General features: G+C 67.9%; 2 protein-coding genes across 4 annotated transcripts; both read right to left on the reverse strand.

Annotated features, from left to right (window-relative positions):
* Positions 1 to 2,680: 2,680 nt before the first annotated feature.
* On the reverse strand, positions 2,681 to 6,339 carry CDC6 (cell division cycle 6; the record flags this gene model as incomplete). 2 transcript variants are annotated; one of them, XM_082779281.1, is made up of 10 exons in its annotated part: positions 2,681 to 2,800; positions 2,894 to 3,034; positions 3,722 to 3,909; positions 4,053 to 4,117; positions 4,442 to 4,685; positions 4,776 to 4,882; positions 5,011 to 5,171; positions 5,366 to 5,565; positions 5,684 to 5,962; positions 6,093 to 6,339. In XM_082779281.1, 10 exons carry the CDS (start codon positions 6,337 to 6,339, stop codon positions 2,711 to 2,713), a joined length of 1,722 nt encoding a protein of 573 aa, XP_082635407.1. In that variant the 3' UTR covers positions 2,681 to 2,710. The 2 variants fall into 2 exon arrangements, with proteins under 2 accessions (XP_082635407.1, XP_082635406.1); XM_082779280.1 differs by having other exon boundaries at positions 5,011 to 5,174.
* Positions 6,340 to 7,845: 1,506 nt separating this feature from the next.
* Positions 7,846 to 15,941, reverse strand: WIPF2 (WAS/WASL interacting protein family member 2). 2 transcript variants are annotated; one of them, XM_082778770.1, is made up of 8 exons: positions 15,889 to 15,941; positions 12,449 to 12,540; positions 11,450 to 11,582; positions 11,234 to 11,341; positions 10,259 to 10,963; positions 9,135 to 9,338; positions 8,880 to 8,981; positions 7,846 to 8,608 (listed from the first exon to the last, which is right to left on the reverse strand). In XM_082778770.1, the coding sequence occupies exons 2-8, from the start codon at positions 12,506 to 12,508 to the stop codon at positions 8,229 to 8,231; spliced, it is 1,692 nt and encodes a 563-aa protein (XP_082634896.1). In that variant the 5' UTR covers positions 12,509 to 12,540; positions 15,889 to 15,941; the 3' UTR covers positions 7,846 to 8,228. The 2 variants fall into 2 exon arrangements, with proteins under 2 accessions (XP_082634896.1, XP_082634895.1); XM_082778769.1 differs by having other exon boundaries at positions 10,259 to 10,966.
* Between the last annotated feature and the right edge of the window lie 1,041 nt (positions 15,942 to 16,982).

Here is a 16,982-nt window from a genome sequence, read left to right on the forward strand (position 1 = left end):
GGGCGTGGCCTGGCGGCAGCGGAGCGCTTTGAAGCGGAAGGGGGAGAAAGGGCGGGGGGGGGGCCTTAAAGGGGCCGCGGCCGGTTAATGACCGCTGGGGGGGGGGTGTGGGGAGCTCCCCCCCCCTTGGTCCAGGGGGTGTGGGGGGGGCAGGGCTGGGGGTACCCCGGGGGGGGGGGGGGGGCCTCGTGGGGTCACGGGGGGGGTTGGGGTCACATAGGGGAAAATTTGGGGCAGAGATGGGGGGGGGGGAAATGGGGGGGGGTCAATTTGGGGGGGGGGCACAGGGCTGGGGGGGCCTGACCCCCCCCCGGGGGGGGTGAGGGTCACCCATGGGCCCCAGGGATCCCAAATAGGCTGGGAATGGGGAGGGGGGGGCACAGCCTCAGCTTCCCCTGGGTGACCCTGGGGGGGGGGGAGGGGAGGGGGCTGCTGGGACCCCCCATGACCCCCCCAGGACCCCCCAAGCACACCGGGACCACCACGGGGGGGCCCGGCCAGGAGGAAGGCACCAAAAGGCTCCCAGTGCCCCCCCCAGGATGAGACCCCCCAGGATGAGACCCCCCCAGAATGGGACCCCCCCCTTGGTAGGACCCCCCCCATTACCCCCACCCCCCCCACACACCCCCTGTGCCCCCCCCTACCCCCTGTGCCCCCCCCCCAGCGCACCACAGCCACGCTGGGAGGCCTCACGGTGTCCCCAAACGCGGGGTCACCCCATGTCCCCCCCCTTATGTCCCCCCCCCCCCCCGTGCCATGTGTCCCCCCCCCCCGGCCCCGTCGCCCCGCTCGGGTGCAGCGGCGCGGAAGCGGCTGGCAGCTGGGTGCCGGTGGGGACAGCGCAAGGGGGGGGGGACACCGTGGGCACCCACGTGGCCCTTATGTAAGGGGAGGCCACGCGAGGACAGCGGGGAGCCGGGGACAGCGGCGTGGGGACAGGGGGGGGGACACGGGGACACCGGGGGGGCGCTGGGGGGGCACGGTGGGGAGACACCGGCAGCACCCCGGGGTGCTGAGGTAACGGGATGGGGGTGCAGGGCACCGGGTGCCACCAGCACCCCATGGGGACACCGGGGGGGCACCAGGAGGCCATGGGGACACTGGGGGGACACCGTGGGGACACCGTGGGGACACCGGGGGGGACACACGGATGCCATGGGGACACGGGGGGGAGACACCGGCAGCACCCCAGGGTGCTGAGGCAAAGGGATGGGGGCGCACAGCACTGGGTGGCAGAGTCACCGTGCCACCAGCATGGCCAGGACACCGTGGGGACACTGGGATGCTGTGGGGACACTGGGGGGACACCGGGGGTAACCGGGGGGACACCATGGGGACACTAGGGGGACATGGGGGGGACCCACCGGCAGCACCCCAGGGTGCTGAGGCAATGGGATGGGGGCACATGGCACCGGGTGCCAGAGTCACGGTGTCACCAGCACCCCATGGGGACACCGGGGGGGCACCAGGATGCCATGGGGACACTGGGGGGACACCGTGGGGACACCATGGGGACACAGAGGGGGACCCACCGGCAGCACCCCGGGGTGCTGAGGCAAGGGGATGGGGGCACACGGCACCGGGTGCCACGGTCACTGCGCCACCAGAACCCCATGGGGACACTGTGGGGACACTGTGGGGACACTTGTCACCCAGGTGCCCCCCCCGCCCGGTGCCCCCCTCACCCAACCCCACCTGGGTGCGGGACCCCAAAGCCCCAGGGACCCCTAAAGCCCCCCCCAGGCTGTGCCCTGTGCCCCCCCCCACTTCAACAGCCCCAGGACCCCCGGGGACCGCAGGGACAGGGCTGGGGGCAGCCCCCCCCTTCCCTTGTGCCCCCCCCAGGGACCCCCATTGTGCCCCCCCCATCGGTGGGGGGGGGGCAGCCAGGGCCAGGCCCTCATTAAGCTGCGGGAAGCGGCTGAGAGATCAAAGCACCCGGCCCCAATTAGCGCCTGGGGCCGCGGGGGGGGGGGGCGTGAGAACAGGGCTGCCCCCCCCTCCCCAGCCCCCCCCCCCTCAACCCACACCCAGGGCTCCAGGGACCCATGGGTGCCCCCCATCACCCCCCCACGAACAAGATGAGCCCCCCCCCCAAATTTCCCAAGCCCCTGGGGGGGTATTAATGGCAAGATGAGGGGGTGGGGGGGGGAAAGAGCTGCCCCCCCCCCCTTCCTGGAGACCCCCCCCCTTTTCTCCTTCCCCCCCCCCATGGCTGGGAGGCTGCAGAATGAGGTCAGAGCCGCCCTGGGTTAACGCAGGCAGAAGGGGGGGGGGGCAAAGATGGAGAAAGGGGGGGCCAAAAATTGGGGGGGGGGCACACCCAGGACCCCCCCAGGGAGCAGGGGGGGCGACCCCCCAAGAGGCAGGAGCCCGTCACCGAACCAGGACTTTATTCGCAGCAGGAGATGGAGGGGGGGTCACCCCAAAAATGGGGTGCCCCCCCCAAAAATGGAGCATGTGGGGGGGGGCAGAGGGAGGGGGCAGCAGCCCCCCCACCCTTTAAAACCAACAGCAACGAGATAAAAAGGGGGGGGGGGTCCTGCTGGAGGCAGGAGCAGCCAGGTCCCCCCCCAACGTATCCATGGATAAAAATGCGCCGAGCGCTTTGGGGGGAGAACGGGGGGGGTTGTGTTGTCCGGGGGGGGGCTGTGGTGTCCAGGGGGGGCTGTGGGGCCACGGGGGGGTTGTGGTGCCCGGGGGGGGGTCCCTAAAGCAGCCCCCGTGCCAGGATGCTCCCCACCAGCGCGGCGTCCTGCAGCGCGTGCCGTGCCTCCTCCTCCTCGATCTTCAGGGACACCTGGGGACGGGGACAAGTTGGGGGGCTCAGCACCACAAAAGGGGGGGCTCAGGAGGTGCCCCCCCCTTTTCCTACCCCCCCAAATCGTCCTACCTTGGCCAGCCGGGCCTCCTTGGCCCTCTTGAGCTGGAGGACGCCGCGAGCCTCCAGCAGGGTGACGAGGGCCAGGCACTCGGCTTGGTCCACGGCGCAGAGCTGCTGCCGGCGGCACACGCGGCTGTAGGCGTCGTGGAGCTGGGGGCAGAGGGGGCGGCGTGAGGCTGGGTGGGGGGGGGACACGGGGACGACGGGGACCCCCCGAGAGGGCCCAGAGACCCGGGAGAGCCCCTAAGGAGCTTGGGGGTGGTGGGGAGGTCGGGGGCGCACAAGGAGACAAGGGATGTTGGGGACGTCGGGGATCGCAGGAACGGGAGGGGTTTTTCTGGGGACCTGAAGGAGCCCAGAGACCCCAAGGACATGAGGGAGCCTAAGGAGCCCGGGAACCCCAAGACCCTTAGGGACACCAGAGACCCCAGGGACTCCAAAGACCTCAGGGATCCCCAAGGAGCCCGGTGACCCCAGGGACCTTGGGGACATCAGGGACCCCAGGAGCACGAGGGACTTTGGGGACCCTAAGGACCCCAGAGACCCCAGGAGCCTTAGGGACATCAGGGACCCTAAGAACCCCAGGGACTTTGGGGACATCAGAGACCTCAGAGAGCCTGGGGACACCCTAAGGACCACAGGGAACTTGGGGACCCCCAAGAAGCCCAAGGCCCCCGAGGACCCCCGAGAACATCAGGAACCCTAAAGACCCCAGCGACCTGGGGGACCTCAGAGCCCCTAAGGACCCCAGGGACCCCCAAGGACCTCAAGAACCCCCCCAAAAAAACCCCAAGGACCTCAGGACCCCCCCCAAAACCCCCGTCCCCAAAACCTCACCTTGCCCAGCGTCACCTCGCGGGCGCGCAGGTGCCGGGCGAGGAGCAGCAGGGAGCACACCAGGACTTTCTGCTGCAGGGGGAAGGTGTCGGGGGCCCCGCGCCCCCCCCCCGCCGCCATCCTGTCCCCAAAAACCTCCGAGAGGACGCGGGAGACGTGGGGGAGCCCCACGCGCACGGGGGGGTCACCTGCAAGCAGAAAAGGGGGGTCAGGGTTTTTTTGGGGTGGCCCCAAACCCAGCCAAACCCAGGGAGGGACCCATGCAGGGACCCCGGGGGTTTGAGGCTGCCCCCGTGGGGCCCCCCCCATGTCCCCCCCCCCGGTTACTCACAGCCCGGTGGGGGCTTGAGGAGGGTCTGGGTCCTCACGTCCAGCTCCACCATCTCCACGGCTCGCCTGTGGGGAAACACCCCCGGCCCCCTCAGCACCCCGAGGTGGGCTCCGCACCCCCTTTCCCTGCCTCCTGCCCCCCCCCCGGTGACCCCCCCAAGACACGGCGTCACCGCCTTCCCCCCAAACACACCCAATAATAAAACCCCTTTAACCTAAACCTCTGCTTTTTCAGCTTAAACCCCCCATCCTATCCCCACCCCATAACAAGAAGCCCCCCCAACTCCCCCAGAACCCCCCCCTTGGGTGAGGGGGGGGTCACTGGAACCAGCATCCCTTCACCCCCCACCCCCTATTTTTATTTTATTTTATTTTATTTTTTATTTTTACCTGCAGACGTCGAGGGCTTTGCGCGCGTCGCCGGACACGGCCGAGACTTTGCGGGCGCAGAACTGGAGGGCGGGGGGGTCCAGCACGGCTTCGGCCCCCCCCCGGGCCAAGCGCTCCTGCAGGATGGCCGCCAGCTGCTGGCGGCTGTAGGGGGGGAAATGCAGCAGGCGGGGGGGGCCGGGGGCCAGGCGGGCGTGCAGCCGCGCCAGGGTGCGCTCCGTCAGGTCCAGCGCGTTGGCCACCCCTGGAAAGGGGGCGGGGGGGGGGCACAGAGGGGTTAAGGAGGGGTCGGGGGGGGTCCAGATCCCGATTTTTGGGGTGATTTGGGGCTCACCGATGAGGACGAGACGGGAGCCGGGCAGTCGGGGCCAGTCGAAGATGGTGTAGAGCACGTCCTGCCCCTTGCTCTCCAGCTGGTCCAGCTCGTCCAGCACCAGCAAACTGTGGGATGGGGGGGTAAAAAAATTAACTCGGCCCCAAATCCACCCCCCCACGACCCTCTGGGGGTGTCCAGAGATGGGGAGAGGATGGGATTTGGGTCCCGGCCCCCCCAAAAACTCAGGACTCACAGCATGGGTCCGGGGGTCGTCAGCTCCTTCTCCAGCCCCCTGAGCGCCTCCCTGCCGGCCCCCGGCACCCCCAGGCGCTGCGCCACGGCGGGGAAAACGGCCTGGGGGGAGCTCAGCTCCATGCAGTTCAACACCAGCACCCGGCTCCCCGCCAGCTCATCCTGCTGGGGGAGAGGAAAAAAAACACGGGGGGGGGGGTCAGGGCGTTAAAATCCCAGCTGCAAAAACCCCCAAAAAAACCCCCCTGGTGCGCTCCGAACCGTGCGCACGGGACCCTCTCCAACCCAACCCAACCCAACCCCTCCTCAATTTTTTTTTTTTTTTTGAGGGGGGGGTTCCCGGGGCTGGCAGGCACCTGGCAGTCGCGCAGCACGCAGCTCAGGCACGCCGTCTTGCCCGTGCCGGGGGGGCCCGAAATGTAGAGGCTGCCGGGGCGCCGTGCGGGGAGGTGCTCCCCCAGGAATTGCCGGATGGCGCCCGCCTCCCGCTCCCGGCCCTGCAAACGCTCGGGCACGGCGGCGTGCAGAGCCCGCTTCGCCTCCTGGTAGCAGCTCCCTGCATAGGAAAGGGAAAAATTAGGGTGAGGGGAGGGTGTACGGACCCCCCCCCCACCCCGGATGCAAACGCGCTTTGGGGACCCCCCCCGCCCCCGTTACGGGCTACCCGCGCTCACCTTCGGGTCGGAAGAGCCGGGTGCGCACGGGGTCCCTGCTGCGCCCCGAGCTTTGGGGGGTCTCCTGGCCTCGGCGTGGGGTGGGTGGCACCGGGGGGGTCGGGGGCTTCTCGGGGGTGCTCAGCTTCGTGGGGGTGTTGGGTGGCTTCTCGGGGGGGTTCGGTTTCCCCGGGGAGGCTGCGGGGTCCCCGAAAAGCAGGCGGCGCCCCCGGTTCTCCTTGCTGCGCTTGGCCGGGGAGCAGGGCAGGGCGCGGGGGACGTTGCACAGGTTGTCATCGCCTGCAAGGGGGGGGGGACACGAGGGGACAGCTCAGCCCCCAGAGCCCCAAAAGCTCCCAGGAGGAGAGGAAAGCCCCTCGCACCCCAAAAGACCCCCCCCCCACATCCCAAGGGGGGGTTGGGGGCTCACCCAGGCGCTTGTGGGGGCTCAAGGGCAGCGCTTGGCACCGGGGAGACAGCGGGGCCAGGGGGGCCGAGCCGGGTCCTGGGGGGTTCTTGGGTAAAGGCGAGAGGTTTGGGGCGGGGGGGTCGCGGTCGGGGTCATCCTGGAGGGTTTTGGCTGGGGGGGGCTTGGCCGGGGGGGCGGCGAGGCAGCGGGCGCTCCGGCGGCGGGGGAAGCCGATGGTGGGCTGGCTGCGGGAGCGGGTGCTGGGCATGGCCGGGGGGGGCTCTGCGGGGAGAGGCAGCGTCACACCGAGAGACCCCCACCCCATGTCCCGTGTCCTGTCCCCCCCCCAGCTCTGCCCACACCCCCCCGTAGCCCCCCAGCCCTACACGACCCCACATCACCGCCCTTACCCCTGTGTGCATCCCCCGTAGCCCCCTCCAGCCTCACCCCATGTGCCCAACCCTACAACGTGACCCCCCTCCCACCTCCCTAACCCCATATTTGTGCCCCCCAACCCCACAACATGACCCCACCCCCCCACCCTTACCCCACACGTGCCCCCCCCAGCCGTACCCCACACACCCCAGCCCCACAACGACCCCATATCGCTGCCCCCATCCGCCCTATAGCCCTGCCCCCAATGCCCCGCAACCCCCTGCCCCATAACCCAGGGGTCCTGCCCCTATTCCCTGCCCCATAGCCCCCCAATTCCCCCCCCAACCGCCCCATAGCCCCCCCATAGACCCCCATAGCCCCCCAACCCCCCCCCCAGTCGCCCCCCACAACCCCCTGCCCCAATATCCCGGCCCCCAGACGTCCCCTGCCCCATAACCCAGGGGTCCTGCCCCTATTCCTGCCCCATAGCCCCCCAATTCCCCCCCCAGCCCCCCAATTCCCCCCCCCCAGCCCCCGCCAACCTCCTGGCGCCAACTCAGCCGCAGCCCCTCAGTTCCCGCCACCAGGCCGGGCTGGCCACGCCCCCTTCGCCCCCATTGGCCGAGCCCCGCGCCGCCGGAGCCAATCGCCAAGTCCCGCGCCAAGCGCTCCGGCTAATTGGCGCCAACGCGAGGGGCACGCCGGGAGTTGTATGCCGCGGCGCGCAAGGCCTGCTGGGAGATGTAGTCCTGAGGGCGGGGAGAGGCTCCACGGCCCCGAATGGCTCCCAGTATCCCCAGTGCCCCCAGTATCACCAGTCCCGATTCTCTACCGTTCCCAGTATCCCCACGCCCAGCTCCCCGCAGCTCCCAGTACCCTCAGCACCCCCCAGTATCCCCAGTCCAGGCTCCCCAACCCTCCCAGTATCCCCACTCCCAGCTCCCAGTATCCCCAGTCCTCCCAGTATCCCCACGCCCAGTTCCCCAGTGCTCCCAATATCCCCAGTATCCCCAGTCCCAGCTCCCAGTGCTCCCAGTATCCCCAGTCCCAGCTCCCCAGAACTGACACTGTCACCACTGCTCCCAGTATTCCCCACTCCCAGTTCCCCAGTGCTCCCGGTATAACCAGTATCCCCAGTCCCAGCTCCCCAGTGCTCCCACTATCACCAGTATCCCAGCTCCCAGCCCTCCCAGTATCCCCAGTCCCAGCTCCCCCGTGCTCCCAGTATTCCCCACTCCTAGTTCCCCAGCCCTCCCAGTATCCCCAGTCCCAGCTCCCAGTGCTCCCACTATCACCAGTATCCCATCTCCCAGTGCTCCCAGTACCCCCAGTGCTCCCAGTACCCCCCCAGCAGATCCCCCAGCGAGGCGCCACATCCTCAGGGACACAGGTTCACCGTTATTTCCTTTATTTAACCCAATTCCGGGCTCACGGGGAGGTGTGTGTGGGGGGGTTCCCCTCCTCCCCCCCCCCCCGCAGCCATAGGGACGGGGCGAACCAATTCTTCCATTTTTTAACCCAAACCGCGTCCCCCCCCGTGTCCCCCCACCTTGCAGGGGAAGGTCCCAGCGCCGTACAAAAACCACCACCGAAAAATAAGCTGAAAGGGGAGGATTTTAGGACAACCGCCCCCCCCCTCCCTCCTACCCCCCCCCCCCCTCTGCAGCACGGACCCGGTTAACGGGAGCCCCCCCCCCTTTTTTTTTGAGCCCCCCCCGGGCACCGGCGGTCGCTCAGCGTAAGGCAAACGGCAAACGGAGCCCCCCCCCCCCGGTAAAACGCTCAAATTTGGGGATTTAGTGTTAAAACGGGGGTGTGAAACCCACAAAAATGCTGCCCCCCCCCCCCCATGAGGCTCCTCCTGTGCAAACAAAACGCCCCCGTGGGGGGGGGGGGGGGGGCTCCGTGCTTGGACCCCCCCCCCTCCCCAAAACCCCCCCGTGCTGTGATGGGGAAGGGGCTGAGGGGTGAGGGGGGGGCACGGGGAGGGGGGCTGGGGGGGGGGGGCAGGAGGGTCTCATGCAGGTTTTTTTTTTTGGGGGGGGGGTTATTTTTTTTGGGGGGGGGGGGGGGGCAGCTCCGTGCCTCCGCTCGGGATCCAGGCGCCGGCGCCGCCACCGCTTTCACCTGGGGATGGGGGCAGAGGGGGGCCCCGCGGGTGGCTGTGGGGAGAAAAGGGGGGCTGAAACCCCCAGGGAAAAAAAAAAAAAAAAAAAAAAAGGGGGGTTTAGGGCCCCCCCCGTGCCCCCCCCACGGGTAGGGGGCTCTGAAAATAACCCCCCCCCCCCCCAATGAGGGTGTCGGGGGCAGGAGCCACATCCTCTGTGCTGCTCCTGGGGGCACTCAGAGCCCCTCCGGGGGGGGTTTTTTTGGCCTCCCACCCGGCCAAAAATTTTGGGGGGGGGTCCGGGGGGGGGTCGGGGGCCCCCTCACCTCTGTTGGTTTTGCTGGGGTAAATCCTCTGGAAGAATTTGTACTCCTCGGGGGCCGGGAAATCCTCGACGGGGTGGAAGGAGTACTTGGACTCGAAGTCGTCTGCGGGGAAAAAAAATTGGGGGGGGGGACACAAAAAAAATAAAAATAAAAAGGGGGGGGCAAAATGAAGCCCAAAGGGCTCGGTGCTGCCCCTAGAACCTCCCCCAAACCCCCCCAAACCCCCCCAATTTGTCCCCGTGCCCCGGGACTCACCCAGGAAGGCTCTGATGGAGTCCCGGTGGCCGTTTCTCAGCGGGGGGGGCGGCGGGGGGGGCCCGGCCGGCGTGCGGGTGGGCGGCGGGGGGGGCTTCCCGCGGCCGGGGGGGTCGGCGGGGCCGTGAACTCGGTAAGGGGGAGGTGGCGGGGGGGGGGCGTCGCGCCCCCCGTTGCGCAGCAGCGGCGGAGGGGGCGGAGGGGCTGCGGGGAGAGATGGGGATGGGGGGGGGGGTGAGGAAGGAGCCCCCCCCCCCGGGGGGAAAAATAAAAATAAAAATAGAAATAGAAATAGAAATAAAAATAAAAATAAAAATAAAAATTGGGGGGGGGGCAGGGATTGGGTCCCCTGGGATGTGGGAGGGTGATCTTGATGTCTCCTTGCCCCCCCCCCAAAGAGGAGAGGAGGTCAGGGGGGGTGTGAGCCCCCCCAAAATGGATGTGAGACCCCCCCAGGTGGATGTGAGACCCCCCAGGGTGGGTATGAGCCCCCCCAAAATGGGTGTGGGACCCCCCCAAGTGGGTGTGAGACCCCCCCGAATTGGTCTGAGACCCCCCCAGGTGAATCCGAGACCCCCAGGGTCAGTGTAAGCCCCCCCCGGGGTGGGCATGAACCCCCCAGGATGGGTATGAGCCCCCCAGGATGGGCAAGAGACCCCCCCCGGGTGGGTATGAGCCCCCCAAAATGGATGTGAGACCCCCCCAGGTCGGTATGAGCCCCCCCCAGGTGGATGCAAGACCCCCAGGGTCGGTGTAAGCCCCCCCCAGGGTGGGCGTGAGACCCCCCAGGGTCAGTATGAGACCCCCCCACATGGATGTGAGACCCCCAGCATGGGTATGAGCCCCCCCAAAATGGGCGTGAGACCCCCCCCCCCAGGATGGATGTGACCCCCCCAGGGCCCTACAGGACCACCCGTGCCACCAGCAGCACGCGGGGTTCCCACAGCAGGACCCCCCCCGGGGGAAAAACCCCACCGCATCCCAATACCACCGCTTCCCCCCCCCAAATGGAAATCTCCCCCCCCCAAAAGGGAAATCCAACCCCCAAAAGGGAAATCTCCCCCCCCCAGCACCCCAAAAAAGCCCCCCCCCAGAACTTACAGGGGCTGAAGCTTTGGGCTTACCTGCACCCCGGCTGGGGGGGTCCCTTGCCGGCGGGGGGGGGCGGCTGCTTTGGAGAGCTGGGGAGGCTGCGGAATTTGGGGGGGGGGGCGCCAAACCCCTTAAGGGGCCGGGGGGCTTCCTGTGCAGGGAATTGTGCCTCTGGGGCAATTCGGGGGCGGCCTCGGCCACGGGGCTGGGGGGGCCGTTGGGGACGCCGGGGGGCTGGCGGTAAGGAGGGGGGGGCGGCGGGGGGGGGGCGGCGGCGAGGGTTTGCCCCCCCGGAGCCCCCGTTCGGAGGTTAACGGGGGACGGGGGGGGTTTGGCGGGCGGTGGGGCCGGGGGGGGCCCGTCCCGAAGGGTGGTGGTGGTGGTGGTGGTGGTGGCGGCGGGGGGGGGGCGTTGAGCTGGGGTGGGGGGTAAGGGTTTTTCTCGGTTGTAGGAGGAAATTTTGGGGGTGGGGGCATTGCGGCGGCCCGGGGGGGGCGGGGGGGGGGCGGAGGAGCTGTGCTTCATGCCCCCCGAGGGGTTGGAAGCGGCGTTGGGGCGGGAGAGGTCGGGGAGGGAGGGTCTTTGGGTGCGGGGTAATTCGGGGGGGGAGCCTCGGCCGCCGTCGGCATCGTCTTGAGGGGGGGGGCGGCTGCCGGAGGGGGGGGCGGACGGCACCGGGGGTCTGGGGGCGGCCGCTCGGGAGCCGGGCACTTGGAGGGTTTGTTTCGTGGAGCTTTCTGCTGAGGGGGGGGGGGGGGGAAGAAAAAAAAATAATTAAGAGGGAGTGAGGGGTTGGGAGGGGCGCTGAGCACCCCCAGGATGCAAAAGGAGCCCCCCCCCCCCCGGGAAGCTGGGGGGGGATTTGGGGGATTTGGGTGCTACAGAGAGTGCCAAAATACCCAAATCCTCGGGGTGGGCACAGGCAGGGAGAGCCCAGCCCCCCCCCTGCTGCCCACGGAGCTTCCCAGGAGGGGGGGGGGAAAAAATTCACGGAGTGTGGCCCCCACCTGAGGTGTCCTTGGCCCCCACGGGTCGCAGTTTGGGCACGCCGCCCTGGAACAGCCCCCCCTTGGGCTGCAGCGGCCCCGAAACGCCCCCGCAGCCAGCCTTGGGCTCTGGGGGGAAGGAGAAAAAGGCAGCGAGGGGGGGGGGGGTCACGGAGGGGTTGAGAGACCCCCTGGGGGGGGGGAAAAAGGCACGGGGGGGGGTCAGGGGTAACTCACTTTCGAGGAGGGGGGCGCTGCGGTCGTTGATCTGCGTCACCTTGCGCAGCTTGGTCCCTTTGCAGATGTCCTGCAGGAGCGCCCCCCGGCCACGCTGCTCCTCGCGGCTCAATTTCGGGGGCTCCGTGTTCGCCTAGGGGACGAGGGGAGCCCCCCCCCCCGGGGGGGAGTGTGAGACCCCCCCAGGGGTGGGTGTGAGACTCCCAGGGTGGATTTGAGCCCCCCAGGGTGGGCATGAGACCCCCAGAGAAGTTGTGAGCCCCCCAGGGGTGGGTGTGAGACCCCCCCAGCCAGTTGTGAGCCCCCCAGGGTGGGTTTGAGCCCCCCAGGGCGGGTGTCAGACCCCCAGAGGTGGGCATGAGCCCCCCCAGCCAGTTGTGAGCCCCCCAGGGGTGGGCGTAAGCCCCCCAGGGTGGGTTCGAGACCCCCAGGCCAGTTGTGAGCCCCCCAGGGTGGGTTTGAGACCCCCAGGGCAGGCATGAGCCCCCCCAGCCAATTGTTAGCCCCCCAGGGTGGGTGTGAGAACCCCAGGGTGGGTTTGAGCCCCCCAAGCCAGTTGTGAGACCCCCACGGTGGGTGTGAGCCCCCCAGGGTGGGTTTGAGACCCCCAGGGTGGGTGTGAGACCCCCCAGGGGTGGGCGTCAGACCCCCCAGGGGTGGGTTTGAGACCCCCCAGCCAGTCGTGAGCCCCCCAGGGGTGGGCGTGAGCCCCCCAGCATGGGTTTGAGCCCCCCAGGGCAGGCGTGAGCCCCCCCCAGCCAATTGTGAGCCCCCCAGGGTGGGTGTGTGCCCCCCCAACTCTGCCCACCAACCCCCCCATGCACCCCAGGAAGCCCCCCCCCAAGCCACGGAGGGGCAGAAAAAAAAACAAAACAGGAGGAGCCCCCCCCGGGCGCAGAATGAGGCCGGGGAAACTGAGGCACGGATGGGGAAGGAAAAGGGGGGGGGGGCACCCAAAGGTGCTGAGGGGGGGAGGGAGCGGCCCCCCCCCTCCGTTACCTGGCTGAAGGTGGGGGGCGGCGGGGGGCCGGGCGGTGGCGGCGGGGGGGGGATCGGCATCGCGGCTGCTCAGGGCTGGGGGCTCATCGCGGCTGTGGGGTGAAAAAGGGAGAGATCGGGAAAGCTGCAGGAGGGGGGGGGGGGGGGGGAGACCCCCGGGGACGGCACCGCCACGGGGGGGGGGGCTACGGGGAGCTGCACCCATGGGTGATGCTCCTGGAGATGTCCCGGTCCCAATCCCAGCCCCACAGCCCCGTTCCCAGCCCCATTCCCAGCCCCACAGCCCCATTGTGCTCCCCAAACCCACCCCCCAATGAGCTGTGCCCCCCCCCCCCAGCTCCCCTCTTGGGGTTCCTGTGGGGTTTTTAACCCCAGTTCCCTTCTCAGCCCCCGCTCCTGTGGGATAAACCACGTTTCGCTGCTGCCACGGGGGCTCAAATAAATCAGGGGGTGTCCCCGTGGGGCCAGCCCGAGCCCCCCCAGGGGCTTCAGGAGCCTCTCTGAGCCCCCCCGCCCCCCCGAGGGGTCTCCTCGCCCCCTAAAAATGTGTCTTGGTGCTGAACCGAACCGTGCCGGGCTCTGGGTGTTTGATGCCCAGAGGAATCGCAGCCAGGGCACGCCGGGATGGGAACCAGCACGGATCCCAGCTCCTGCCCCAAATCCTGCCCCAAATCCTGCCCCGGGGGCTCCTTCACCCCCCCCCGTGCTCCTTCCCTGCTCCTTCCTCGGCTCCTTCTCGTCTGCTCCTTCTCCCCGTGCGCTCCTCCCGGCTCCTTCCCTGTGCTCCTTCCCCAGATCCTTCCCTGGGGGCTCCTTCCCTGTGCTCCTTCTCCCTGCTTCTTCCCCGGTTCCTTCCCCGTGTGCTCCTTTTCCCTCCTCCTTCCCCAGCTCCTTCCCCGTGCTCCTTTTCCCCGCTCCTTCCCTCTGTTCCTTCTCCTTGTTCCTTCTCCCTGCTCCTTCCCCAGCTCCTTTCCCGTGCTTCTTCCCCGGTTCCTTCCCTGTGCTCCTTTTCCCTGCTCCCTGCTCGGCTCCTTCCCTGTGTTCCTTCTTGTTCCTTCCCCAAATCCTTCCCTCTGTGCTCTTTCTCCTTGCTCCTTCCCTGGCTCCTTCCCCAGATCCATTCCCTGTGCTCCTTCTCCCTGCTCCTCGCTCGGCTCCTTCCCTCTTTTCCTTCTCCTTGCTCCTTCTCCCTGCTCCTTCCCTGGCTCCTTCCCCGTGCTCCTTCCCCAAATCCTTCCCTGTGCTCCTTCCCCGTGCTCTTCCTCCCCGTTTCTTCCCCGGCTCCTTCCCCAGCTCCTTCCCCGTGTTCCTCCTGTTCTCCTTTTCTCCCTGCTCGGCTCCTCTGTTCCTTCTCCTTGCTCCTTCTCCCTGCTCCTTCCCCAGCTCTTTCCCTGTGCTCCTTCTCCTTGGACCTTCCCCGTTCTCCTTCCCCGACGGGACCGGGACCCTGACAGGGAACCAGGTCCTGACTCAGATCCCGAGGTCCCGACGCGTAACGCGGCTCCTGGCCGAAGGAATGAAGCTCCCGACAGGTTCCGAGGCTCCTGACTCAGTGCCGCGTGGACGGACAGACGGACGGACAGATCGGGGGCTTTCTGGGGTCGCAGGGGACCCCACACCAGGGAAAATCCCCCAATAAAGCGCCCGGGGAGCAGGGGGATGCGGCCCCGCGGGGATTAGAGGCCAAGGGCACGCGGAAAGGCAGAAAGAAAAAGCCCCAAAAAGCAAAGCCCCAAAAAGCAAAGCCCCAAAAAGAAAAACGCCCAAAAGATAAAACACCAAAAAAAGAAGAAAAACCCCCAAAAAGAATAAAAAGCCCCCCAAAAAAGGAGAAAAGCCCCAAACCCCAAAAGAAAGAAGCAAAGCCCCAAAGAAAAACCCCAAAAGACACTAAACCCCAAAAGACGCAAAGCCCCAAAAAAGAAGCAAAGCCCCAAAGAAAAACCCCAAAACCCCAAAAGACGCTAAACCCCAGAGGAAGCTAAACCCCAAAAACCCCAAAAGGCACAAGGGGGCCGTCCCCACGCCCACCCCAGGGTTTGGGGTCTCCCGAGGCTGCTGCCCCCAGCGGGGCGACCCCACAGGGGAGCTGCTGCTCGGGGTCCTCCCCAAAACACCCCCCAGGCTCAAATCACAACCCAAACCCCAAAAGGTGCCGCCCAGCAGCATGTCCCCCCCTAAAACACCTCAATTGGCTCAGCAGCTGCCACGGGACCCCCCCACGGGACCCCAAAAGCAGGGGCTGGGGGCGCAGGAGCACGAGGGACGAGGGGGGGGGGTGCCCCCATAGGGCTGGGTCCTTGCTCTTTTAGGTTCATTTTAGGTTCGTTTTGGGTTCGTTTTAGGGCAGCAGGGGCCAAGGACACCGATGGGGGGGTGACACGGAGGCTTGGGGACAGGTCTGGGTGGCTCCCGGGGGGGGGGGTGACCCACCCCCAGCTGCCTCCTCCCAGCCCCAAAAGCCCGGGGAGGAGTTAATTAGGGCAGGGGCAGGGCCGGGGATAAGTTAATTAGGGCAGAGGCGCTGCTGGGGGAAGCCAAACCCCAACAAAACGCCGGCTCTGACGACCCCCCCCCCCTTTTACCGGGGGGCTCAGCACCCCTCAGAGGCTTTTCCCTGGGATTTCGCCCCCCCAGACACCCCAAAAGGCCCCGGGGGGGGCACAGCGAAGGGACTGTGGGGCCAGAGCCTTCCCCCAGAGACGGGCTGGGGGTCCCGGGGGACCCCCCCATGCCCCCCCCTTCCCTCTTTATAGGGTCAGGCCCCCCCCAACCCTCTTACAGACCCCCTGCCCCCCCCGCAGCCCCCTTACAGGCACCCCCATTGCCTCCTTATGGACCCCATGACCCCCCCACTGCCCCCATACAGACCCCACACCCCCCCCACTGCCTCCCTATGGACCCCCCAACCCCCTGAGGCCCCTTTATGGCCCCACAACCCCCCCCCTGCCCCCCCACACACCCCCTGCCCCCCCCAAACACCTCCTTACGCCCCCCCCAACCCTCTTCTACCCCTTTATACCGCCCAGCCCCCCCCCACAGCCCCTTTACACACCCCACACACCCCCCCCACCGCCTCTTTATGGCCCCCCAGCCCCCCTCCTGCCCCCTTACAGCCCCCTGCCCCCCCCCAATACCCCCCCACACCCCCTGCCCCCTTCCCCACCGCCTCCTGACGAGCCCCACGCCCCCCCCCCGCCCCCAAACACACCTCAGGCCCCCCCCCAGACCCCACACCCCCCTCACAGACCCCCGCACCCCCCCCACTGCCCCTTTAACCCCCCCCTCACCCCCCCTCACAGGCCCCACGCCCCCCCCAGCCCCACAGGACCCCCCCCAGGCGCTCTCCTCCCCCCACAGACCCCGGTACAACCTCGGCCAGGACCCCTCAGACCCCCCCCAGCCCCCCAAGACCCCCCCGGGCCCCCCCAGCTCCTCACCGCCGCCCGCGGCCTCCTCCCGCCGCACCCGGAAACGCGGCCGCCGTCCCAACAAAATGGCGGCCGCCGCCCCCCTCCTGCGCCTGCGCGGGCCGTGGCCGGATGAGGGAGGGGTTAGCGGCCGGGCCGCAGCGCCATGTTGGGGAGGTCGGGGGCGGCCATATTGGGAGAGGCGGTGGGGAGGGAGGTGGGAGGCGGGCAAGCTGCCGCCATCTTGGGAAGGTCAAGATGGCAGATGAGGGCGCCCCGCTCTGCAGGCGGCCCGAGGGTGGTGGAGACCCGCCAGGAACCAAGCGGCCGTTCAAGGCCGGGGGATGCCGCGGCCAAGCCCCGGAGCCGCCCCTCCTTGAACGAAGCTCAGGCGGTTTTATTTCCCGGCAGCCATGTTGGGAAGGTCAGGCTACTTCCTCTGCAGCCGCCATGTTGAGAAGGTCACGTGGCGCCCTTCTGCGGGTGGGGGCGCCATGTTGGGAAGGTCACCGCGCCAGCCCGCCGCCACCTTGAGAAGGTCGAGGCCCCCACCAACCACTAACGGCCCCTCGTGACATCAGCAGCACGGCTCTGACGTCACTCCCCAGCATGACGTCACTCCCACGATTACGTCACACCCCCCACACACACCCCAGAGGCAGGACACGGGCACGGGGACAGCCATTTATTGGGCCTCGGGCTCTGCGCTCGGCCTTTCCTCAGTATTATTATTATTATATTTTTTTTTGGTTCTTTTTTTTGTATTTTTTTCCTCCTTTTTTCTTAAAAAATAAATTTACAATTAAAGACGGCATTTTTGGTACAAAATATATACATTCTGGGGGCGCGGGCAGAAGCAGGGGCTGCGGGGAGGGCGGGGGGACACATACAAAAATAAAGGGGGGGGGGGCTCCCCAATGGGGTGTGTGGGGTGGGCAGGGGGCTTGGACCCCCCCCATCACCCCCCCACACCCCAAATCCCACCACCAGGACCCCCCCACCCCAAAAAGCCCAGGGCTGGGCCCCCCCCACCCCAACCCACGGGGGTGAAACCCAGAGAGGGGAGGTGGGGGAAGACCCCCAAAACCCAGACACCCCCCCCCAACCACCCCCACCACCCCCCA

This window comes from Aythya marila, assembly GCF_965140915.1.
Source record: "Aythya marila genome assembly, chromosome: 25".
In the NCBI taxonomy this organism is placed as follows: Eukaryota; Metazoa; Chordata; class Aves; order Anseriformes; family Anatidae; genus Aythya; species Aythya marila.